This window comes from Bombus impatiens, unplaced genomic scaffold, assembly GCF_000188095.3.
Source record: "Bombus impatiens unplaced genomic scaffold, BIMP_2.2 scf_1152, whole genome shotgun sequence".
Lineage (NCBI taxonomy): Eukaryota > Metazoa > Arthropoda > Insecta > Hymenoptera > Apidae > Bombus > Bombus impatiens.
Genome location: NT_177571.1, coordinates 85,118 through 112,986, shown reverse-complemented (window position 1 = coordinate 112,986; position 27,869 = coordinate 85,118). Strand labels below are relative to the sequence as shown.

Sequence of the window (27,869 nt, the reverse complement as noted above, 5' to 3'; positions counted from 1 at the left end):
TATCGCGGTGTGTTTCGAGCAAGGGTATATTTAACTCGGCTAATGGTTAATCAACGCACGTATGCACTTCAGCAGACGGAAACATCCCGAAGGAAAGTTCTCGAGGATAGTCAGAGCGGATCGTATGCTTGATTACAGGCAGACGGGGGACGAGGAACCGGTTTAATAACTTCGTAACTCTACTTACGAATTGCGGAAACGAGGCCGGATTACCAACTGCTTGGCTGCGATTTTCACGAAGAAATTGTCTATCTCTCTTTCGTTCTCTTTTTCTCTCTCTCTCTCTTCCTTCCTCTCTCCCCTCTCACTTTTTCTTCCTCGCCTCGTTCGTGGAAATTTTCGACACTTTCTACGAAAGAGTGGAAGCTCGAGAAACTCGAACTCGATCGATGGACAAGAAGACGAAGCGTTCTCCTTTTGTTCGAGGAGTTGGGATATTTTTCAAACCCATTCTTCTATTTTCGCCTTGTTCCTTTATATCGAAGGAAGCGAGGAAAGTTCGAAACAGTGATAAATCGAAGACCAGGAATTTTTATGATGCTGATAGTTCTGTATTGAATAGATACCCGAGATTGTCGATGTTCTACTCCCTCTCTCTCTCTCTCTCTCTCTCTCTCTCTCTCTCTCTCTGTTTGTCGGTGGGATTAATCAGAGACCAAGTGACTATTACATGGATCAAGGTAACTCTTTTTTCCAGGTACAGCAAAGGAATAATTTTTTCAACGACAGAAAATCTAGGTTTTAAGTTTCTGGTAGAAACGACTACTAACTATGCTTTTAGAGAAATCGAAGAACGATATTTCACATTCAAAGTTTCACTCTTCGTTTTTCTCCGATATGCTTGATTTTATCTTGTAGCTGTTTCATCGATACAAGACAAAATTTACAAAATTTCGGCGATGAAACACACCCCTTCCCTTAAAATAATCATTCATTAAAATCATACTTCGGAAGATTCTATATTTTAATTGTTCGTTTGGATTCGTCGTTCGAAGCGTTTATCCTGGATGTTTCTTCTTCCTCCTGGATGTTCGGTTTTACCCCATAACCGTCGAATCGACGTTGAAACGATAGCAGAATAGAAATACATAAATTGTTCAATGGCGAAGATTTTTAAACAGAATTAAATTTTTTTTTAAATAATCAAACAACGGCGTTCTCCATTTCAAATGATTTTCCCTACATCTACGTTTTATCGGACAATTTTCCTGATAATCGTAAATCTTCCGGACCGCAACCGATGGGAAAATGAAGCTTAAAACGAAAGGAGAGAACGATGGATAGGTTCATCGAGGAAACAATAAATCACTATTTTTTCTCATGCCGTTTAATCACCTTAAAAGTATTCACGAGTAAAAATACTTACAAGTCAGGTAATTTACATCGAGTTAATAAAAGATTACCGCAATGTCCCTCATCACAAGGGAGTCTCTTAAAAAGTAGCAACATTCCCACCAATGGAACACCAGCGAATGTTTAGGAGATTTCATTACGAAAATATAGGATATGAAAAATATGAATGACTATTTCTACGGGAGCAACAGTTCGCTCCTTTATGTACCTTAAATTAAACTTACTAATAACCACGATTAATCGATACTATAATAGTAACATTCGACCGTAGGCTAATTATATGTATGAAACTGTTATCAAATTGTAAAATTGATAAAAATGAGTTGCGAAGGAAACGAGTAAAATATTTGTTCCCTCGAGAGCCTACTTTTAATTAATCTACCAAACGCAGATCGTTTTTAATCTCGCAATTAATTCAGAATTACATTTATCAGACTTTAATTACTTACGGTTTATTGATTATTGTAATCAACGAAGAGAAATAAAAGAAAAGAGGAAGACAATTACCGAAGCGGATAGTTTATCGATTATATCAGAAATCACGTGGAATGTTTTAATTTTCTTTGCGCTTCGAACAGACGTGCAACGTGCATAACAATGCACGATAAGAATTAAACGATGTCAAAGAACTGAAACAGCGATACACTGTATTTTCAACGTTTTTAATATTTTCTACGTGTAACTCTACTGCGTTCGTTGAATTATTTTCAATCTAATCGCGGTCTCTTTTATTGCCAAAAGTTTCATTAGATCGAAAAGGATGAAAAAAGCTTTTTGTTTCATATCGCGTATAAACGATAAACGATCCATCATCGATCAAATTTAAAAGCGGCGATATTCAAAGAGTGGGCATATTATACAAAAGCGTACAAAATATACAAAGAGTATATTCGCCGCAGTTCCTAACAGACGAAACAGATATCTGCCCAGGTCCTATATTTTGAATTATTTTCATAAAATAAGAAATTTTGTCACGAAAATCCATAATCTATTTGAATGTTACAATTTTTTTTCCAAATATTAAGAGCTTTTTTGATTGTCGAAACAAGAGATAAATAGATTCGGGAACCAACCTGGTTAAAAATTGTTAAAACTGGTGGTTTTTTCGCGGAAGGCGGACAGGCTCTGGAGGAATTCGGCGCGCGCCGATAAGCTCGAAACGTTCAAGCGATAAAATACACACATATATTACACGTATGTACACATTGTACACGTATCGCGGTTTCGAGAGGGAAGCGACGTAACTCAGCAGACTATCGTGGCTTTTCGGTGAATCGAGGCAAACACGTGCCGATCGAGCCAAACGTTTGTTCCGCGAATTTGCTATATAGTTTTGTTGTAATCCAAACTTCCTCCCGGGGAAGTTTCTTCCACGAATTTTCATGATTTCATACTCATAACATTTCTACAGATTTTTGTGTTCTTTTACTTCTGTTAAGTGTACTTGCATTACAATTTTAATATCTATTGTTTTGGTCTTCTATGTAAAATCGAACTGCCACGTTTTCATCGTTCTCAAATTTTAACAATGTATCAAGATACTCGTATCTCGCTACAACGAATTCTAACGAAATTCTGAAACGTTCCGTGTAACTCGCGTAATGTATCTATAAAAGATTCCCACGTTGTGGCGTTCAAATACTTAAGTTACCATACACGACGCTTTCGGGTTTCTTATATCAACTCGCGTGTTCGTTACGGCACTAACGAAACTCCGAAATGTATAATTCCTATATGTTAAGTTTTTAAATACTTTTATGAGTCAGAATACGGCGCTATAAAGCGATCAACAGATAGGTAGTCGCTCGCGCGGTTTCTAACATCGTTCGAAAATCCCTAGCTCGTTGCGTGCTGCCTAAAAACCAGCGGAGCTGCCAACGGATCCTCCAAAAACCGTCCTGAAATATCCCACCTTCCATTGAGAAGCCCCCAAGTCCAATTTCCTGAAGCTATGCCGCAGCAACCCCGAAAATCCAAAGTAAGTTCCTCTTCAAAGCCAATAGACCGGAAAACGCTTTCCCCGCGAAACCACCGGCAAACCAACGGCTATACTGGCAGAATCTTCCGACCGGAGTGACCTGAATATCACGATGGCGAAGATCCAGGGATCAGAAGAGACACCGGGCTGACACTCGCTAAGCCGTACGAATCGATCGCTACAAGTTTCGAGCGTTATTTATTTCCTCGTTTTTCAGCAGCATGATCGCGAGCTCGTACTGAAGGCTCCTCGGAATGTCGAGCTGAAACGCCTGTTCATCGTGCGTCAAACGACGCCTGATGGCCCTCAGACACAGCTCGCGCAGAGTATAAACCGGTAGCGTGATGAAGACGTCGGTCCTTTCGCGTCTTCGACGGGGATGCAAAGCTACCCTGATGGGATAGCGACGTTCCTGTCTCACTAACAACAACGGACTCGGCTCCGGGAAGAACACCTCCTTCTGGTTCACTGTGTACCTAAAAACCCCCATCGTGCAGCCAGCTGCCCTCCATTCGCTTGATAATTATGATCTAATCGTTGTTCACGAAGCAAATTCGGAGTTGCGTTGAACGAAGAAAGAGATGTAGCGTTTTGAAGCTTTTTCTGAGTGGGAAGGTGGACTTTGAAGTGGTTTGTATCGGTTTTTGGAAAATGGAGGGAGAAGCGGTGATGTAGTTTAATTTTGGTAACGAGAAGACCGATGTTGGCTTCGCTTGATGCAGCTGAATCTTGCAAAGTTGTAGTGGCTATCGCGTTTCAAGTTTCAATAGAGACATGTACAAGTACTTTCTTGTGTGGCGAACATGCAGTACCACGTTTCTTATTCGATCGTTATATCTGTCATATCCTGAATTCTGGAATTCTAGAATTTAAGAATTGTTGTAATACGTTTCTTCTTCACCGCGTTTCCTATTAGTTAAAAATCTAAACACGTAAAATCTTTGCTTAGATCTAAATGTACGTTTTCAAACCAACTCTTTCTTCGTTCAGCGTCCGGACAAAACGCACAGATCCCCACAGAACAAACTCTAACCGCATTAATGGAGATAGCATCGTCTGTTTCGACCGTTCGAAAGTTCCTTTACCATTCGATCACGCGATTCAGGAAAACGCAAAGGGAAGAAGCAACAGACCCTATGGCTCCTTTCAAATACGATCGACATAACAAATGTAGAGAGGAAGTTAAGGTTCAAAAGTGCCTTTGGAAATTCAACGGACTTCGAGAGGATCCAATTTTTCCATTTCGAAGAATCTTCGAAGAATTTTTTAGGAATCTTCGAGGAATCCTACCTGTCTCTGGTTTCTTGGTCGACGAAGATCCACGGATGCGTAACAAACGTGTCGATGTCGAGGCAATCGCCAGGCGACAATACACCGTAGCTGACAGCCCGACCTTGATAATCGATCCAGTAGAGAACGACGTTGTGCATCGTCTTGTTGATGAACCTAACGAGGGACACGTACACGTTGTTGATCGAACGAAGCAGGGGCTGCTGTTGTTCCTGGCTCTCCCCCATTCTTCCGGCGCTTTTCTTAGCTCACCCTTTGACCAACTGCGAAACTTCGCTGCGCTCAAAATATCGCTCTTTTTTCCGCCTTGCCACCTTCTCCTCCCCTCGAGTTACGATTTCGCGACGACTGAAAGCAGAAAATCAAACGGACCTGGATTAATCGAGGGCTGTCTGATTCACGTGCATCGAAGAAGATTTTGGTAAAGAAAAGCTTCACAGCATCTTCTTCCTGATATTTGTGATTTTATTTAATATCAGCATGCCGCATCGATTTTACTGTGAATAACCTCACTTGTACGTGTAACATCGCCTGTTTTGTCGACCGTTCGCGGAGAGACGCGATCTCAAGAAGCGCGTCAACGGGAGTCGTAAATTCCCGTTACGATATACAATCGACGCCACGAAACTGATCGGTCCCCTATTTCATTTAAGATAATAGAGGTAGTTGAAGTAATTATAACGCCGAGGAAACAGGTTATAATACGTTATGTATTTCCAACAACTTCTAGACAAGATGATTACGCATGTTGCGTATATATATTAGGTCATCCCATAAGTTCGTGCCGTTTTTCGAGCGGTTATATGTGTTATTTTTTTTAAACACCTATGAATCGTTGTCTTAGGTATCTTCAGAACATTTGACATCTCTTGAACTGTCAAACTTCGTGATTTTCCAACAAGATCCCGAATTTTATCTTCGTCTGTCTGAGGAGAACGCCCGGAGCGTTCCTCGTCTTTTAAACAGAAATTCCCAGCTCTAAAACGTTGGAACCACTTCCTACAGGTGCGAGATGAAAGAGCATTTTCTCCGTAAACAGCACATACGTTTTTCGTGGCAATTGTTACAGAACTTCCTTTCCGAAATTCATATAACATGAGATGTCGAAAATGGATACGCATTTCACTCGTGATTTTTTACTGTTAGAAGTCACTGTGTTCACTATATTACGATCTTATACCCACGAAAATCTGCTCTAGCCTATTCTCGATCAGCTAAGCTCAAGTGCATTGGTCCCTTATCGCCGTATGTTTATAAATCGACACATGAAATGTATACACAAAAGTCGGCACGAACTTGTGGGATGACCTAATATATATGAGTATATGTTAATTAGTTAATGAGTTATAAAAAATAGATATAGTTAATAAATATATGTTGACTGAGTTAAAGTAGTGAACCCAGTGCAGAGATGTAGACTGATCTGTAGTCGTAGATCCAGTGAAGTTCGGTGACGATGTTATCGCAGAGGAAAACTCTTGCTCCACCACCGGTCTCTTACGAGTGAAAATCCCGAGGAAAAATGGGAAAATCCACGTTTCCCCACTTTTTATTTGATGAAGCAATAACCATAAGGAACATTTTGACTCGAAAGTGGTTTGTACCACTCAACGGCCTTAACGGTCAGATCGAAATGCTTAGTTTTACGACAGCTCCTTATGATTATCACGGTCCAACTAATTATATTGACGTAGGGAGTGGCTGCCTCGAGCGAGGGATATATTCCGGGCTAAGCAAAGAGTCACCGGACGAAACATCGCCAATCTGGAGATTTTACATTTACAATATTGTAACTACAATTTTCCCAATTAATTCTGGTAATAACGTACCATAAAGTAGCATATAAATTATTAAAGTTAAAGCACTTTTGGAGAGGAAATTGATGAGATGTGGCCTTTTTAATGTAATTACCAAGTATAGGTATGTTTTACGCTTTCGAAATAAGAATATTTTACATCTTAGTGCGAATTGTATAAAAGTTTCGTTGTTAAAGATTAAATAAATCAAACGTGAAAGTTTGGTAATTCATCGTAGACGTCCAACGGATGAACAGTATTTGTTTAAAAATTCGAACGCGATGAATATTTTCGTCAACCACCATCGACAAGGGAAGGAGACAGAATACGAGTCGGAAAATCGATCGGACATAAACTATTTTTCTAGCCAAACAGGCCGAACCAACTGGGTACGTTGGTCAACATATCATAAAAAACATTGGAATATTTGTCCGCCGATTTTTTCATCTCCTGCTCTCTGACCGTCTCTTTCGCGTGTTTGTCCATATCGACTCCATTTCTCAACCAAACAGGAAAATATTTAGGGGAAAAGGTACCGGCCGTGTGAAATCTAATGGATCTATACCGTGTGAAAAAAGAAAACGTAAATTGAATATATCACGTTTCGTCGCGAGGTCACTCTTTTCAGCGATATCCGATATGTTTTTCGAGGGAAAATACGGTGACTTGTGGTGTCCCTCAAAAGTGTATCATTTTAATAATAATAATAGTAAAGTGCATCATTTAACTAAGCGTATCCCTCATGAGTGTCGCGTTTGAAATGTGAAGAGATTTGATTTACAAATAATTGGAAGGTTGGAATACGTAAAAATTTCGATATTAGAAAACCTGAGTATTCGAGAGTTTTATGGTCTGAAGATTTGTGTGTTGGAAAATTTGGATGTTGGATAATTTTCAAGTTCGAAAATTTCGGAGCTTGAAAATTGAAAAATGTGAGAATTCGAGAATTTGGAAATCCAGGAGCTGTCTGAAAATTTAAATGCGAACAAACTTGGAAGTTGAAAAATTTAAATATTTGAAGATTAGAAACAATTCGAAAAACTGGAATGTTTAAGCGTTCGAAAGCTTGAGATTTGAAACAAAAGTCACCTAAGCATTGCAATTTTAAAGCAATTGACACGGTTCAATGCGAATAAATTGAGACGAGACACGGTCTAAATATAAATTGAGAAAGTTCAAGAACCGTCTGGCGAGCCTGGATCGCTAATAATTCATTTAAATAATATCTGACATTAACTCGACGCGAGACACGTTTATTTAACCAAGGCAATCAATCATGGGATGGTAATCAAATAGCTGTACATTCTCCGACGATCTCGTGCGTCAGTGAGAAATGTCGAGACAAATGAAGGCGTAGCAGTATTCCTGTTCTATAAATATAAGTTGTACTTATCAACTAACCAATGATTGTTCGTGAAAAGTCTATTACTAAAATTAACACGTTTCTGAGAGTACAGTTTCCTGCCGTGACAAATTAATTTATCTGCTTCTTCGTTTCAAGATCTAATTAAATTATTTCTCCACAGTCTATAATTTACCTACGACCACGTGAAATTTATTCATTCGCTAGTTCAGATAAAAGATATTACGCAAGCATATCGCGACTTTCATTTCCTCTAAACAATCCCAGTCGTTTAACGCTAAAACAACTAGTCTCTGGTGTATAAGTAAATATAATGTATGTGATTAATTGTAATCAAAATGGTACGGTGAAAATGAAATATGTATCAGGTTGTCCGGAAAGTGTCTTTCTTTCGCAAACGTGTTTTTTACAACAGTGCACCTTCGTACAAACGTGAAACCAAGTCTGTGAAATGTCACGGTGTTCATCTCAACAGAACAAAATGGATCGTACGTAATTCGACAAAATAATATAAAACAAAAAACGTTGTGCGTCTATTATTTCCTCATAAAACGAAAGAAACTTTTCGGACAACCTAATATAATTATGTTTCGATCTCAGGAAAGATCTACATAAATTTGACCAAGAGCTGTTGCATGATTATGGCAATTTTAATTGAAAAAAGATCGAAACCAATGGTTCTTATGGATTTTATAATTCTAATGTTAAAATCAACGGCTTATTATTAACAAAAAGATCTACATAATTCAAATCCTACAGCTTTCTAATTTACCTAATTCTAAAATACTTGTAATTTGTAAATATCTTCTTCTAAACGTGTTTTTATCATTAATGAAATACTAATTCCACTTGGAACGTTCGATTTCTCGGTTAAATGGTCACCAGAACCAAACGAAGAAATGGAATTAACGCGAAATCCTACTTTTCAATTAAATTTTCGCGTCAAAGGGGAGGCAGCGAAAAGCGCACAATCGATTGCTCGGATATGCGCGTATTATCAAACAGAAATGGGAAGCTCGCGAGTATCTAGCGTTTCCGGGATTTCACTTTTCCGGTGAAAAGCCGTAATGGAGTTTTGGCGTTCTCCGCCATTGTTTTGCTGTTTTATAAGCGGATGAGAGTACCACCACCGTGATGAACGGCAGCAGAACAGAAATAACGATGATTTTACACGATGCACGCGTCGACATATCTGAAACGAATTTCTACAATTTTCCTCTTCCTGATATTTAAACGGCGTTTCTTCCCGATTATTCGTTTCACAAAAAGTTTCTAGTCGGAAACGATAGCGAAGTCAATCGTAAGTGGCAAAGAGAAAAATTCTCTTTCGGTGTAACAAAATTCGAGAAGCTTTTACAGATTTATCTTTTCTTCGATTTTTGCAGAAGCTTGATGTCCTTTCTGAATGTCGAGAATTTAGAAGTTTAACTATCACGCAAAAAGAGTTTTATATATAACGAAAAAGAAAAAACATTTTTAGTTCGCCCTTCGTTAAAATCGTCAAAAAGAAAAACGCTTTGACTGATATTCTTTGATCAAACGTGATAACTAAAGAACGTAACCGATGAAAGCCAGCAGAAATGATAGAGAATTTTTCAAAGAACGATATGAAATGAAAGTGGTACGTTATAAAGGATACGATAATTTGTCAAAAATCGGATCTCGTTACTCTTCGGACTGCGTGTACAAAGAAAGCGCTCAAGTACGAAACAAAATATAAACGGAATTACGTCGACCGATCAATTTACCAGGATCTCTCAAAGGTAACAGATTCCACAATTGCCAACCGAGGATCCGAAAAAAGCGAAGCCCCATCCCCTGCTCTAATAATCGATTTCCTTTCTCCGAGAGCTATACACGAACAGCATAATAATTCCTTCTTCAACAGGTCGTAAAGCATTTCATCGCGGCTATGAGGAATTTCACGCTCACCGTTTTCATTAAAACTTTTCCCTCTGTCGGACATCAATGACCGATATAACCAACGAGCGAATATCGACGAACCCCACGGTTAGAATTAGCGATGACAAGGGCGGCAAGATTTACGTCGGTCGACCAAAGCCGCAATAAGAAGTTATTCTATATATCTTTCGCGATTTATCGCGACGCGAGTGCCGTTTTGCCCCGTGGGACTCCAAGTTTCCACGAAACTTCTGTTCGTTCGTGGATTCGAAGATTACAGTCTGGCGCGGATTACGCTAACAATATCGTTCGAAATGATTCTTCGTATTAATTTCCGACGTCTTCGACGGAATTTTAATCCGCATGCTGAGTGTTTTCACTTATTTCTTTCTATCTTATTTATTATTAGCACGTAGTAATTTATTTTACAAGTAAATTTTAATTTTACAAATCTAAAATATCTCCTAAAAATACAGCGACAATGTTGGTTGTAACTTTTCCTTAGAAATAACAATTATTATTATTACTATATAGTATTACTTGTTATATTCCATTGTTTATTTCTATTTATAGTTGCGCCAAGCAAAAATGCGGCAGCACAACGCGAAGCGTTCGTATAAAATAAAAATATTACTTTAGTGTATCGGGTTTTCTTAAAAATATCGTATGTTCATTTTTGTGAGAAAATATCACACGACGATGTATAATGCCAGTTAGAGATTACAATTTGGAATTTGGAAATCGCGTGAAACATAAATATTTTCATTTATTTATTTTATTAATTTCCTTGTTAATTTTCTAATTCATAAAATATACACGTCAACTGTTTGTTTGCAGATCGTAGCAAGCTGTAAGAAACGATAACAAAATGTTGCCACGAATAGCTTCTTCCGATAGGAAATAAAAAGCGATCTTGTTGCAGATGTTAAATAAATTAAATAGACTGTATCAATGGGCTTAGAAAATTTCTCGTGGGGCAAGCGCAATGACGAGCGAAACAAGGAGAGGCGAATGAAGTTGATATGACATGCAGGAAGTGAAAAATGGTTGTTTCGTACTCGTTACATGTTCCTGGAAATGATTCTTTGCGGGGGAGTTATAATGGCGGACACAGAAGATAAATGAAGGAAGTTCATACACAGAAAATGAGAAATAATTGTGCTGTGTAATGCGACCGACCGAAAAGAAATTCAGTGGCCTTACGGTACTTTACTGTAAAACTAAACCCGAACTTACATCGTTTTACTATGGAGAAACACGTCGGATGAACGCTGCTTTCATCCTCGGTATAGTTCACGGATGAAACGTGTTTCTTCGAAGTGAAACAGCGTAGATTCGGCTTAATCTACTGTACGTTGAATTTAAACAAAGAAAAAAAATTTGAACTTTTAATATTCAGTGGAATAAATAAAGACGATTAATACAATATTGGGAGAAATAAATAACAAAAATGAATAAAACAAACACGAAATTCAAGATCGAATTGCCAATATTTGATAAAATAACAAACGAACATAAATCTATCGAAAAATATTATCAACGGTCAAAAGAGATCGACAAAAACGAAAGCTCTGTCTGATTGAAGAATTTTCTTCAAAACTAATCTACTGTTATTTAAACAAACAATCAATGCACGATTCAAATTTCCGATACTCGGTAAAATAAAAAACAAATATAAATTCAATCAATATAATACTCAATGAAACAAATAACGGAAATAAATACAAGCAAAGCAAGATTCAGTAGATGGAACTTTCGATATTCGATAAAATAACTAAACATAAATCAATGGAAAAAATATCATCGGCCAAGGCTCATCGAGAAGATCGATAAAGATGAGGACTCGGACTGATCGAAGAATTTTCTCATTTCGACATGGTGGAGACGCGTTATCGTTCATCATCCACTTTTCCCCCGAACGGCTTTTTCTCCGCTGACAGATTAGAGTCTGTTAAAAGTCGATGGCCGGTGATTCCGACGCCGGGATAGCGAGAAATTGTGCTTAAAAGCCACGACTCTATTGTTCCTTGTCTCGTTTCGTATCTCCTTCTTGTCGCTTGCATAACGCGAGTCGCAATTACGTTCGAGGGAGTCGCGTGTTCGTCATTGGGGGAGAAAATGGAAACGTCCAGGCTAAAATATCTCGCAATTGTCCTGCAAGATTGGGGGTCGATCAAGCCGCATCGCGGTCAGAGCTTTCGATTCTCTCGGCTGAGAGAATCGTATCGATTTACAGATCGAATGTGAAGAGAAACTTGAAATTTTAGAGCTGAAGGTTAATTATTTATACTTCTACTTGCTGAATTATTTTCTTATAATTTGATTATTTTATCAAAGATAGCGTTTATCCAAGATGTTTGATTATTTCGTGCAAAGCTCGATTAAGTTTTCAAGTTCACGGGATAAGTAAGTTGTTGAAGCTACCTGATCCTATTTCTTCCTTTTTATGCTAATATGTACTAAGCGTGGCAAGCGTAAAGTTTCGTAGGAAGTTTCTTAGACTTGACTGGATATCGAAAGTTGTGCTTTTTACATGTTTATTAAGTCGACGATACGCTAATTTCTTCCTTCGAACTTCCTTTCACGTTGTTACTGGTTATACAAATTCTCAAGTATGTACATACTTCGGCTTACTACAATTTACATGGAATCTTAAACATTTACAAATGTATAGTGTTAAACCTGTCAAATATTAAACCTGTACTAGAAATAGAAGATGGAAATTTCTAAGTGAAACATTAATACGAAACATACGTAACTAGATTAACCAAAAATTAAATCTTTTGTCAAATTCAACTTCTTTAGAAGACCTTACAACCAACAGCACTTTACACTGACCTGTTGTTGGAACAATAACTTTAGTATCAAAGACAACATTAAGCAAATATAATTTATTTTCTCAATTTCCACAGATATTGCCCAAAAATCCTTTAAGTAAACAGCAAGTATGTGGAGGAACAAGTGAGCACGGTTAGATCGATGAGGTAAAGGTTACAGGGTTGGATCCAAGAGAGATAGTTGTCTGACGATTTCGACTATCGTGCCGGTGAAATTACAGCTAGCGGAGGCGAGCCGAGCCGACGTTGTAATTTCCCTGGTAATTTGCAACTAACTCCGCGAAATGGCCGTCAGCAACGAGGCAAGGATCCCTTCAAATTGGAAATAATGAACCGTCGAACTTGGTCAGGCGATCTTTTCCGTGCCGGCAACGCAGCCCACGGTGAAACTTTCTTAACGAACGTGTAATTCGAAACGCACCGGTTGCTGAATTTTGCTTCAATTTTAACGAAGCCGAGCAAGAGGTACGCCCTGTTTACCGCGCGGATGGAACTTGGAATGATTTTTGATCAGTTATTTTGTCGATCGATACGCGAGGCATTCTGGAAACGCAAGTTAATTGCGAAAATAGGAAACTTCGGCTCGTGTGGGTTCGCTGATTTGTCTAATTATCGTAGAACGTTTAAATGGCGGAATTGAGCGACTGGAAAAGCTGAAGAATCGCGAAGATAAAGGATTCGAGGAGCTAAGGATTCAGAAGTCTGGAAACATTGAGAACCGAAGCTTTGAAGAGTTCGCAGAATTATAGAATTTTAAGACTGAATTAACGAGAGATTAGAAGTTCGGGAAATTACAGAATTAGAGCGTTAGGAAATTGAAGGATTATAAAATTAAGGTTCAGAAGGACGAAGGTCTGCATAGTCGAGAAATTAAAAAATTGGAGGACAATCAAAGAATTAGAGAATTAGAAAATAGTTTTTAAGGTTAAGCATCGTTTCATTAAAAAACAAAGAATTTCTACTAGATCGATGGTACAAGAAAATTTGATCAAAAGGGAGAAATCGATCAATTAAGTAGTTACGTCCATCAGTCGAGGTAACAGTGCTAATTTAATACTTCTTTATTGGATAATCCCTCGTCTTCTCGATCATTCTCAATGAATGTTCTTCGTCGTTGCGGTGGGAGATCCATCAGCTACTTTCTTGTATAAACAGACGCGAGAATGGATATCTTTACTTTGCTTAATAAAGATCTATTGTACTCTTTCACATCGTCATGAAAATCATGACAATACTTTTAATCGTTGCATCTAAGAATCAGCAGTGAAAAGGTTAACGACTATATTCGCTAATTTATTACGTTGTCTCTTCTTGTACCTGGCTGAAGATACTCTGGCCAAAAATCCAACTTTCTCTGTACTCTATAACGAGTGAATCTTTACTTAACTTTCACTTTAACATCTTCCTTGTAGACACTACGCTCGTCTGCAATACCAGATTTCAAAGGAAAAGAACGTTTCTCCGAGTTTGGACAATTTAATTAACAGCAGTAAGATTTTAGTATGCTAATTGGAAACAAGAAAACTAGAAAGTAGAATTGTAATTTGATCAGTGGAGAACATGATCTTTCAATTTCTCTTCAATACATGAAACCATTACTGAATCTTGATTCAGGGAATATCTATATTCAGGGAATTCTAATTAAAATGCTAAAAGCTAAAGAAACAATTTAAACAGTCTCGATAAACAACGAGAATCCCCATCCCCCAAAGAAACCTAACCATAAATCCTATGAATCAAATTCCTATTCAAACTGTATACTCACTTTTGATTGTCTCTCACAGAAAATCAAAATTTCACTTCTAATCCTGCTACCTAAACTTCGAATCTCATTCTGAATCAACAGACCAAAAATACGCTGCCCTGTTCCCCCCTTCCTCATCTCCGCGCGAACAAATAAACAAACAAACAAACAAACAGACAGACAAACAAACACCCCCCGATGCCGATATTTCGTGTAGCAGCTGGTGTATCACCGGAGCCATAAACGATCGCCGGAGTCGATCGAAGCGAGAGGCAAAAGCGCAATGTGCATCGACGCGGAGGAGAACCAGTATCCTGTTGAAGGTTCGGTAAACAGCGGAGCCTTAATTTGCTGCGAGATACATGCAGAACGACAGCGACAAGACGATGCAGCTGCGGCGGCGAGCAATCCGCAGGATCGGCAAGTATTTACTTAGGCCGAGCAGTCGCAGAAGGAGAGAAATTGCGGCTGCGAGCCGAGCATCGCACCGCTACCAGATGCACCGTCGCTTTATTACGTTTCCAGGTTGGCGTTTTCCCTCCTCTCGAACTCGCCACAGAAACGACAAATATCGGGCTACGATAACATCGACGACTAGAAATCCACCAAGAGGTAAGGAAAGGTCTTAAAAGACTTCCGATTTCGCGAAAATATACAAGCGATTTCGTTGAAATTTAGCGGATATATGTGGCTACTCTGTTGCTCGCGTCGATAGACGATTTCGAAACGTTGCGTGTCTAGAGCAATGAGCGAAACTGAACACACAGTCTTTAAAATACGAATAGTTTCCTTGAAATAGGACCAGACGAGTTGATTTTTTATTCAGAAGTTGTATCAGGTTCGGTTTACCAGATGACGCGTGAAAATGTTTTCGAAAAAAATTCCAATTGCTCGGAATAGCGAAGAACACGTATTGTTTAAAGTTTCATTACAGGTCCGGCTAAAAATCGTATTTTACAATATTTTTTACAAATCATCTACTAAGCTGATTCTTCTAATTTCTATAAAAAAGAAAAAGAAACAAGTCGTTTGACCTAATTTAAAAAAAAATTTGTTAAAGGGTACGTGTTCAGTTTTGTTCGTTACTATAACATTGGAAATAACATAACGACGAGTGGACTGTGGATTGTTATGCATTTGTGGGAAATTTAAAAGCGCAAAAGTGGACAGAACGCATATAATATGCAAAAATGAAAAAGTATTCAAAAATATTCTAGCAGATTTAGTGAAGTTTACAGAATATTTTACGAGATAAAACTGGATTAAAAGATCAATTATTATCAAAGCTTCGTCAGCCAGAAGGGGTAGTATTAATTGGAGTAGCCTATGTTGGTCGATAACGCGTTAATAACCAAAGGATTTAATACTAACATGCATCGAATACGTATTTCTAAATTTCTCCTTCCTAACACACCTGAATACTTGGACAATTTTTGCATTTACATTTTATCCATTTAATTCTGGAACTTTTCAAATTCTTCCACAATTGTACGAAAGTAAGGTGATTTCTCGATGATAAAATAAATTATTTCAGTCATGGGAAGATCGAATCGATGCAGGAACGTATTACAGAGTCTGAACAGTAGTTATGACAAGTTACAAATCACACGTTCTAAACTGCATAGTGAAGATCTGAAGCAATTTAATGAAAACCTTGTCATATTTCACTAGGCACTCGCAACAGTGCAAAATAGAATATACTGAACGTATTGAAATAGAAATTTTTCGTGCAAACAAGTGAAATTAATATTCCGATCCGATGAACAATTCACCAGTCAATGATAACCCATAGAAAAGAGATCGACTAGATTGAAATTAAAATTAATTATGCTTGATGAATCGCGATATTATAGCGGAAATCGCGAAATAACCTCATTGGAAGGTTTATTAGAAAATTCCAAAAGCCATATGAACCAATAAATCCAATGAATCGTTTGAGCTATGCAGCTCAAACAATTGAACTATTGAAAAGCTTATCAAAAGCTTCGATTAAACCACCGTCACGAGTATGAGATACCTCACAAGTTTCAGTACTGAGCTATTCTAATCCAACGTTAAATAAGTGAAACCCCAAATGTTACGTTAAATGACTCAAGTGTTATCACAACACAACCTTGCAAATACATACGCAACGATACACTACTTTTAGAGAAAGACAGAACACAATCAATGGAACCGATTTAGTGAAATTGCGAGTTAAAGCATTAAGTAGTTAGATCCATTCATGCGCAGCCGCACATGTCGCATAGTGAATACAAAGTTGTTCATACAAAATCGCATTTATTATTGTATTTATATACTAGAATAATTAGATTACAAATTCTGCTTATAGATTATAATCTATATATCTTTATTTATTAATTTATAATCTACAAGCACGATTTATAATCTAATTATTCTAGTACATTCCAATTTTTCTAACTATACATTATAATCTATAAGCATAATTTATATGTGCATATATATGTAATCTACAATCTGTAATTTGGTTATAAATCATAAAGAATTAGATCCAACTACATAATAAGTTTCACATCATTTAGTAATGCTTTAGTGTTACTTAAAATTACTCTTTTACAACCCTCGAAGCATAACTGGTAACTTCAGTCTAATTCTACGACCTCGCTATCCTCTTTCATCGATTATTTTCTAAAAAAATTCCTTCCGGAAGGAAGAAGAGTTGTTAACACGGAAGAGACAAGGATACAGAGAAAGAGGAAGAAGACGAAGAAGAAAGAACAAAGGTGTAATACAACAGTTGGATACTGAAAATGATTAATGCTGGTACATACTCTGTTTCTATTTGCTCGTAGCCGGGCAACGGTTGTCCATGGGGTGATCTATGCTGCCGATTCCAGCACTGATTCCAGCCACGTAACCGTCTACTCTCCACGCGCTTTGTGGCCGACCATAGGTTGGCAAACAGACGAAAACGCCCATTGTATATCGATTGTGTTCGCGCTCGATCGCGAGAACAATGGAGATAATTGAGCGTACAAATTACGATAGCGAGAAATACACAGGCTGGACCGGGCGTAGCCATACACATTCGCTTCGGACCTGGCAATTAGGTAACGCAGGGACACTACCAGCAAGAAGAGAAGCTGCTGCCTGTTTGTGGTACTGAAAACACCATCGTTCCCTTTAACATTCACGAAAACGAGATGAGGAATTGGGTGTGTAACGTCGGATCTGATCGGATGAAAATTTTGTACTACTCAAGCAAGAGCTGTGAATTTTGGGTTAACGTTGTTACGTTTAGGAAAGTCTTAAAAATTGTTTCCGTCTCTCAATTTATACTTTTTTCTGTCTGCATTTATTTTCGGCTGCAATCATCGTAGAGAAAGAATCTGTTCTCGTGAAGAAGCCTAGTGCGTTTATGCTGCACTCTTCGTTCAGTTATTTTCGACCCGATTATGTTTTTCTAACTTTAGAAAACACAATATCTACAGTCTGGACTCTGAAGATGTAATTTCGTCTGAGGCATCATCTGAAAACCTTACGAATTCTCCTGGTATGCTAAAATTAGTGTGAAATTGAAATATAAAAATTCGAGAATCGTAGCAGGGCGAAAATAGGAAAACTCAGAGAATATGAGTTTGGAGGGAGGACATTTTGGAAACTGAGGTAAGTGCGAATGATTAAGTGGTATCAACGATGTTTCTGTAGATATTTTAAGAATGTCAAATAGTATGATAAACTTAAAGTTGATAATTTAAAAGAACAATGTTTTGATACTTGAAAGATTAATAGCTAGTGACTTGAAGATTCATGCTTTTCTATTCTTTGAATTGCAGGTTTTGATTAGTATCATGTGAACCATCGAATAAACAAATTTTATTCCACCGTGGATAAAATTCATCGAACAGAGTACATAAACGGTTCCCCAACAAGAAATAACCCATCAATTTACTTCCCAACTTCTCTAACGCCTTTCAACAAAGAAGAAGCCCATTAATTTTCGTCTCGAAACCAGCTCGATACAGGCCTCTTATCCAATCTATTCTTCTAATTTCCTTGTGGTTACAGAAGGAATTTTAGAACCAAGAAAAAGACCTTAATAGTATCATCTAGACGAGTACAAACTACTAAATAAAAATGTAATCGAAAATAAATGAAACGTGAAAATAATCCAAAAAGTACGTGATTCGTTTATCCAAAAATTTTACTTACCTAATGCGTGCAGACATATTTCTCTTTAAACAAAAAAAAAAAAAAAAAGAATGGAAAATTAGAAAAATTAAAAGGTAAGAAATGAATCAAACAATAAAATATTAGATACGAAAAATGTTTAATATTAGGTACGGAATATATATTAATTACATACCATAAAATTTTGCTAACATAGCTTTATAATAAATAGATTTTAATGAATTTCTGTAACCAGATATCCCATGCTTTTGCTCGTGCCTTTCTGTTACGTGTTCTCCAAAAATAGCATCGCTTGGTTATAGATACATGACAGCCCTCGCTTGGATAAACTATGTATGCCAAGCGTTCGAAGAACGTTGCAGAGATCTCCAGAAAGAAGTACAACCGATAGTAAAACCTTTTTCGTTCGTGACAGCTGCCAGTAAACTGGTTTGATGAATGTCGCGAAACGAAGTCGAAGGTATAAAGTTAGAAACCTTGCGAGTTAATCCTGGTAAGGCAGGAAAGGTTGATCATCGAGCTATCTTTAAATCAGAAAATGAGCATTTTTATTCGCGTAATGATTCAGCGTGTCGTAACAATTAATTGCGAGCGTTTGTGTAATCGGGCCACATTTGTTACAATCTTGAAGAAATCTCGGTACTGGTAAATGTTTAAAGATGCTTTAGGTTCTTCTATGGTATAGAGAAGTTGCAAGTAGGTTACATTGTGAGCAAATAATCTTGAAAGAAAAGAATAATTAGTGATTGAGAAATATCTGGTATTAAAAAACAAATCTGATCTTTCGAAATTAAAGCAGTAATCTGATTCGTCAGAAGAAAATTGTTAATTATTCACACATTTAACCATAGAAAATTTTCAGTTTTCACAATTTAACTGATAACCATCGAATTTTTACAGTCCCTGCTGAAATATCTTACTGTTATGAAAACAAGAATCGGAAAACCTCCATTTTAAATTATATTATATTATATAATTGACAAATAACGCAATTCTGTTTAATAAAATTAACGACTCTCTTATCCTATGCAATACATCATTTTCATAATCCAAAATCGATGATTCTTTGTCCTTAAGACGCGTCAATTTTCTATCGAACCAACGGTATGAAAATAAATTAGAAAATCCTTAGATAGAATCTTTGAATATTTTCCACGAAGTAAATTGCGTAATACGAAGCATAGAACAAATAACTACGTGGCTCTTTACGTCTCGTTGCTTCCTTTTCATTATCTTATGTAAGAGGATTAAGCGAAGAACCGAATGCTGCAACATAATGCTCACAACCGCGAGCCTTTCGCGGTATATAACATAAAACACCTTTGTAATCGGCTTTCCAGCGATAATGCGATTTGTATTCAGTGACAGTACTGCCAAGCCTCGAGCAACCACGCGGACAATACACCGTTTGACTCGTGATCGAGGCAAACGTTTCGGTAACTCGCGGTATCTTCACTGAGTCACGAAACGAACAAGCAAACCCGGAACCATAACTGATTGTTATCCATTAAGTAATATTTAATCGTTAATACGTAGTAATTCGTGACTATCGCCGTAGAAACGTAATGCTTGATACTGTAAGCCATTGTCAATGGGAAACTATATTATGTAAAGGAATGTAACGCTGTGCTATTCTAAAGTGCTACCAAAGGGGAATGTATCTATACAGTGGGAAGCACGTTGCATTCTTCTTTTAATTAGGCGGCTACCGTGTTACCGTAGCTTCCTCACTCAATTGTGTGATTGGTAGACTAAGACTGGATGTTTATAGAAATTCATATTTTTATAAAGATTAAGCGATTAAGATTTAAATAATACATTTCTACAAATAAGGTGGTAAATAGAAATTCTACGAAAAGAACTTTGTTTTCTTGTGAGAGGAGAAATCACAGTTAATTACAGCTTCATCCCTCGGCTAATTGTATCATAAAAACTTATATTTCCAACATAGGATTTCAAAAGATATTTCTTATATTTATATTTTTCACACGAGAAAAATATCGATATAATCAATTCTAATTTCCTCTAGATAAGTAAACAAAAATCTGCTCGTAAAATGGTAATCGCTAATTAACAATTAACCGAGGAAACTGCAGTAATACCGATAGTCCTTGATTATAAAACAATGGATGCGACAAGCATAATATAATGGTACGCGATGAGAGATTCGAACTCGTTAGGGAAACATCTAGAAAATCCAAGATCGCATTTCTTGTAGAAACGCAAAGTCGAACCTGACTGTCAGGAAATTAAACGTAAAACGGAGATGATAGGCGAGAGATCTGCGCGGTGGAATGAACAGTGCGAGGGTTGAACGAGATAAGGAGTATAAGGGAAGTCTGTGAAACGAAGGAAACTTAATAAAACCAAGCGAAAATCCGGGGAAGCAGAATGGAAACTTGAGATACCGCGTCACCTCGTTCCAACCCGTGTTTTCGATTTTAAGATGTTCCAGTTGCTGTTCCCCAAGTAAATAGAGTGGAAATTCAATATTTTAATTTCAGTTTGCTGTCTTTGTTCCCCGATGCAACTAAACGGGAAATTTAATACGCCGATGTTAAGATGCCATTTCTCGAATTAAAATGCAAAGTTACAATAATTCCCTGGCATCCAGAAATGAAAATATCAACGCTTTCTGTAATTGTTGTCGTTCTGTTTCTTCAATAATTAAAAAATCTCACGAGAAAAACATGATAAGTCATATTTGCTTCTTTTTTTATGAAAAGATAATTTAAAAATTCAATACGTATGTGTGTCAACCAATGTCACTTCGAAACTATGTTTTCATTTGATTTTGAGATTATATATGCGTTTTTATTACACTCTGGAACATTGAAAAATATCACTTAATTATGTGGACTCTAATTTCAACGAAATAACAAAATTAATGACATTCATTTCTTAGAAAGCTTGTTGGGCTTGTCACCTATTCTCAAAATGCTGGTATCTTTGAATACATTATTTCTTAAATTATTTCAGAAATTATCATATCAACGTTTAACCGCTCACAATCCCAAATTCCTAAGCAAATCCGTTGTCCGATTAAAAAGCTCATTCGCGCGAAAGCCGAAATCGCAATGGTGCTAGCGATTAAAATTTAAATAAAACACATTTCAACTTTAGTATCAAACGATCGCGTGAAAAACAACCCCCTCGGCTCCCCTTGTTCTCCGTTCCAACAATGGAAGCTTTTAACGGAGCCAATTAGTGCCCTCTTTATTATTCACGCGACAGCGACCGAAACGCTCTCCCATTGATAAATAGCCGGTGTTCTCGCGTGCCGGTGTCGGCCTGCACGATTTTCCAAGTTTCCCGGAAGCGGAGACGTTTAACACGTTGACTGCCACTCGAATTTTGTATATTTCGTATGCTATTTCATTTTTCCAAAATATTATATCGCATTTGCCCACTTTTTTCTGGCGACGATATCCAATGACCGCGGTGACTTACGCGAGTTCATATCTTTATGAAGGCAAATAAAGCTAATAAATACTAAGCTTTGTATGCTTTGTACACTTTTACATTTTGTTCGTATTATACGCATTTTTAAATTTAATAAAAATTCGCAGCTTAGTTATCCAAATCGTTCACGCAGCAGGACAATTTTTACGCCGTTTTACCTTATCTTGATCGTCTTAACAAGTTTAGTAAAACGTTCATCGATGACCATCGTGGTAATTAATTAAAGTGTTAAACGACTAACGCTAGGACGAACGAGGGGATGGAAAGAAATGGTTGGGGATCAACGATGAACGATAATGAATAGCGGAATGTACGAGGATAGCACGATTACAGAATCACGCTAACGACGACGAGGATTTTGCGTTACACGCGCCAAGGTGAGAAGCAAAACCCTTTTCATCCCTTCTCTTTGCCTTGTACTATTTCTCCGCCACCCTTTCCTCCCCCCGCCATTTTCCCCTATAGCTACCCTTATTTGTTCTGAGAGGGTCGCCACAAACAATGCCTGGATTACGGCCTCTTTACTATGAATTGAAATTCTTGTAAATTTCACGCTTTGTCCAGGGGTGAGCGATTCTGTTCCCATTCGTCGTAAGCATGATGCCTGAAGGATTTTCTTAGATTTGTTACGTTATGAGTCCTGCAGAGAGATAAATCACTTGAATGTTTTCTTTGTTCTACTGTCTTTTTTTTCTTTTTTTTTTATTACTGTAGATTTTTGTTACGGAGGAAGAGGCAAGAAGCATCCGTTTTTAGACAGAAAGGGATGAATAATATTTTTACATACGTAACACTGAAGTTTGCTTTTAGTTCCAGAATTGGTGTTTTTCAGAATTAGTGTTCTACATGTACCTTCATCCCTTTGAATATCGCTCGTACAAATTCTTAGAGAAAATGATCTTTCATCTCTCTTATCTAATAACAGAATTCATACGAATTTTTATATAATTCATCCTTAACTCTTTCATCTACCAATATTATTACGATATCCTTGTCTTAAGATCGTTCTCTCTCATCCTCTTCGAAATATTTGCGATATTAGATCCTATACCGAATCCTATCTGCATCTTCATCCTTTTCGGTGCTCACCTGTAAAATTTGAAACGTACGCTGAAACATCTCTACCAGCCTCGTAACACCAGGATAAAAAATGGCCTTGAAACCAACCCTTCGATCTATCAAACGCGCACGAAATTCCGGGAAAGTTGTGGGGGGTAGATTGAAAGCCGCAGACGGAGCGGTCGAGCCGATTAACAGCGAGACGTAGCCTTTGTTCCTCTTTAAGGATCGTGGCCCGCATCAAGAGGGCTGCGTGCTTCAGCCGGAAGATCACAGGTTGTAAATTACAAGCTGGAGTCAAGTGCACTCTCGCAACGGTCGCAAAGACATTGCGGTTCCACGAATCCACGATGTTCGATTCGATTCAAGGGTTGCTAATTCGCGAAATCACGCCCGCCACGGACGTCTAATTAACGCCACGTTTGATTATCCCTCATGCATCCGAGTCTCAGAGAGCTGACTTCCTCTTTGTCCCTTGTGAATGGCTCGCTTACTTCGCGATGATACTTGTGTCTCATGATACCGAGTTACGAGATCTTCAAACACTTTTGTCATACTATTCTATGGAATGATTATCTTTGCGTTATCGTAACAGACGATCGTACAGTTAGTTGACAAAATGAGAGATATTTTAATATTCGAGAGTGAGTTAAGGGATAATCTGCGACTCATCGAGATCGGAAATAATGATCTTTGTTAAGAAGTGAGCTGCTATTAGAACTATGTATGTTGAGAATTGTGGATCTTAATTGCCGAAATAAAAGTAAAGGAACACTAAGGTTACACTTAGAATTCATATTAAAATAGTTTTAGACTTATTTAATAAATGATCTCCAGGATCTTCGTTGATATACACCTGCACGTGTCTCAGCACTCTCTTTGTCTCGCCATCTTCCATACCACACTGCCAACGGAACAGTTGCATTCATTTGTTTTTCGAGACGTACACACACATACTTTCATACACTCATACTCACATATGTGTGTCACTACTACGCGGCTAATCTAGTCTAGCACACAAAATTATACATATCTCAATAATGCAATTAATATTGACAGGTGTCTTAAGTTCGATGGTTGAACCGGGGAGCGATTTATGATTCATCGAGATTGAAAATGGATATTTTTGTTAATAAGTCAGTAGTTATTACTAATATTAGAGAATAATAGGACGAGTCAGAAAATGAAAGATATTTCCAACATCGACGGTGAATTAGGAAATAATTTGTGATATATTTTTGCCATCGACGTTAAAAGATATTTTTCATGTTTAAGCGAATTTGAAACAATCCCTGAAAATTTTCCGGCAGGAAAAACAAGCAGGTTGAAGCATCGATAGCATTTTACAGCCACGTACGAGCTGCGATATAAAATCTCAATGAGGGGGTGAAAAAATCGAGTAGTATCGTACTCTAAGGAAGCGTAATCGCGTCGAAGATTTACGTGCGCGCCTATAAAATTTTATCCGGTTCTCTGTTCTGCTTTAAGAATCCTCCTGCGCACTGTATTCGTACCTGTATTACGTTTGGTGGTGTATACTTGCGTTTTTATTGGGCAGTGTAATCTATTCGTTATAAGGCGACTTAATCTGGTCAGATTAACGCGAAAAATACGTTTTATATAGGATTTCGGATTTAAAGTAAGCGTGGCAATGCGATTTTTAGAATCGAGGATTAAGATTACCACTATTGCAGTCTTTAGGGATTATAATTGATATCAATTTTATATAGTTTTCATTTTACCAGTTTTAAGATCGAAATATTTATCGGCACGGTACTTTTAGGAATTTGGCACCGGAATAGCCATTCGTGGATTTACCATTACTTTTGTTATTGCATATGTTAGGGGCTTAAAGATTAGAATTATGCCAATTTTTTATGAACTCAGTTCTTAGGAATTAGAGATTACGATCGATGAAATTTTTAAAAAGCAATGATTAGAATTAAAAAGAAAAAAATTCGAAAATGCTAAAAGTTACAAAAATTCCACAAATCGTTGTCCTTCTTTGAACTTCATTTATTCGTCAAAACAAAATTGACATCCTTCGTATCGATATCAAAGGTGCCGAATAAAAGTCGTAGATCTGAGTAGTAAATCCAAAAAATTTCGATTTCACTTAACTCGTTCGGAAATTCCACTTGTATCCACATCAAAGTTACGAATCGTCAAACAAGCATCAAGGGAATCGGATACGACTATTTGCGAATCGTTTTACAAGCAGAGGACCAACACAGCCTAGTCGAAACAACAGAATTCCCCAAAGATTTTCTCCTTTGAAAGCAGACGCTAATTCCCGTTGATTGCGCGACCTGTTCCGCATTTCCACCAAGGAAACACGATGAAAACAGAATCACCCCAATGATATTTGACGAGTGGGAAGATTACAAGCCGAAGACACGACAGTAAAGAGCGTTCCTGGAACCTCTGTGTCGGAATGTCGATGCAAGCTCGTACATAATTAGTACAAATTGCTCGACAGCTGCCATAGAGATATCTCAACTTTGCTCTAATTACCGTTGTTGGAATGTTTATACTTGATTTCATAGGATCCTATGTCCTGCTGAATCATCTGGCATCGTTGATTAGGGGAAGGAATTTAGCAGAAGAATTCGACCAACGAAATTATGCAGTTTAATTGGAAATGGTACTTGGAATGGTGATTATTTTGCCTCGTAAATAATATAGTAGTACGAAATTATAATCGTGCGAAAATATTACTAAAACTGATACGAAATTTAATTTACTTGGGCCTATTTAATTAGTATGTGAGCGATATATAGATACAATGGATTATAAATACTTTTTGTGGCAATTGTAACTTGAATCAGGTAGCTCTAGTTAAGTTTAAATTTGCCTGTAAAAGAAAAAATATAGAAAATATTCTGAAATATTGAATGTTTGAATTTTTCTGAGTTTACAAACTTTATCTTATCTTTTATACATTTTCCGAGATACGATAGCAGATTAATTGACTGAATATCAGGTTGCTCGTTAACGAATTTCGTAATTTTAGAAACGCGTATTATTTATCACACGATCAATAAATTAATTGAGAAACATGATAATACGCACTGTAATTCGTTTCGATAATTTCCAAACATCTCGTCAAACATCGTTACGATGTATTTCAATGATAAAAGAATCGTTCATGCGAACGAGCGTCGTGCCGCATCGTATTAATGAGAAATCGAATCGTCATCGATGCTAAAAACAAATATTTGTTTTACACTCCTACAAATCCCAATTTCTCATCCCCTGAGTGAACAAATAAGAACACTGAAAATCAAATAGAAAGGATTTTTATATCAATATTTATAAACTGCTACTTCGATTTAGAAAAACAAACTTATTCCCCAAAATTTGAAACTTTTAACGTCATTATCAATTACATAATAAATTAACAAAAATTTCAACAAATCGATATACAAGATACTATTTTCCTCTAAAAAAATTCTATAAATAATACTATGGATATATCGTATAAGTCATTTTCATTATCAACTGTAAACAATCAAATGTTAAAACACCATAACCATCGGTCTAACTATCCGGACTAATTATCAGTTGTAAACGATCAGACATTCGAATATTAAAAAAAAAAACTTGTAGAAGAGCACGGTTGCACAGAAGAAGCAATCACATATTCCTGAATTTTATTTCCAGACAATAAAAAAAAACTGGAACAGCGAGTAAAAAATGATAGGTTTTCTCCGCGACAGGAACGATTCTACAAAAGAAGCAATCGAGCGGTTTACAAGGGCCGCGGAACAATCTGTTCTCCGAGTGAAACAGCCGGTCTGGAAGCGTGACGCGCCGGTAAATAAACGCGGCGCGTTCTATCGTAGCGCGAGTTCATCGATATATCGCGCCGAGCGATCCGAAAACTTGGAAAAAGCTCGTCGAACCCCGGCCAAGCTTCGTCCCGTGCAATTCTATCGTTCGACTGTCTCGTTTATCATTTTCTTCGACCTTCGACACGCGTCCTATCTCCGGCCTTTCTTGTCTCGTCTACGCCGTGACGTGAATCTTGATCCTCGTCGCTGACGCGTCACGAGAGTCGATTACCATTAATACATATGTATAGCGTAGTCAGTGGAAATTTTCGGCTACACAGTTTTCGATAGAAGCAACTTCCTTTTATTTTTGGCGATAACTCTATTAGCGAGTAACTTTTTTAATTAAATTAATACGAAGACTGGTAGATTTTTATGCATTTATGGGCGATTTGGAAATGCAAAAATGTACAGAATGCGCATAATATGCAAAGGTACATAAAATATTCGAGATACAATGGTTTTAAATAAAGCAATTTTTTATCCAAATTGCAGTTTCTTAATCGCGTTAGGTATAAATGTAAGAAGACTCAATATCATCGAACAAATTAAAAATCGTCGATAACTTCTCATATAAACGTACTTTCTATAAAACCAATTTGATTTATACTCGAACGGAAAGCCTACAAAATTCCTTAATTAAAGAAGAACCTGACGAATGTTCGACGAACACCTACAAGAACTGTCTTCGCTACCATCTGGAAAATGGTCGATTGAGCAAAGTCGTCGCTACGTCGACTGTGTTTCGTAAACTATATCTATACATATGTGATATCTCGTTACCGAATGAAAACCGGCCCTTGGCAAATTGAATTTCTCATTCCCGGAACACGGATCCTCCAGCTCGTGCAACTTTCCTCTCGTCCCATCCCTATCGAGAATCTCCACGAGGTAGAGTTTCCGGTAGCAGTGTACAACTTGTAGGCTTTCGCGATTCATGATTGAAGAAAGTTGCTACTTTTGCCGGTTCTAGCGCGAAGTTTAGACGCTGAACCGCTCAAAAGTAAATTCAGACTGGATATGCTGCTCTTTCTTGTGTTCGTGCACGAGACCGTGCACGAAATCGTGCACGAAGTTGCCAACTTGGGTCTAAAGTACAG

The 27,869-nt window shown here is 37.5% G+C and overlaps 1 protein-coding gene across 2 annotated transcripts in view; it reads right to left on the bottom strand.

Annotated features, from left to right (window-relative positions):
- Nucleotides 1-1,309: 1,309 nt before the first annotated feature.
- Nucleotides 1,310-27,869, bottom strand: part of LOC100740557 (von Hippel-Lindau disease tumor suppressor) — a 100,452-nt gene continuing 73,892 nt past the window's right edge. For both annotated transcript variants that reach the window (XM_003493483.4, XM_012391729.3), the window contains exons 2-3: nucleotides 4,622-4,969; nucleotides 1,310-3,807 (exon numbers count right to left, since the gene is read on the bottom strand). In XM_003493483.4, coding sequence (XP_003493531.1) covers nucleotides 3,510-3,807; nucleotides 4,622-4,848 — 525 coding nt within the window. In that variant the 5' untranslated portion in view covers nucleotides 4,849-4,969 and the 3' untranslated portion in view covers nucleotides 1,310-3,509. The remainder of the gene's footprint in view (nucleotides 3,808-4,621; nucleotides 4,970-27,869) is intronic.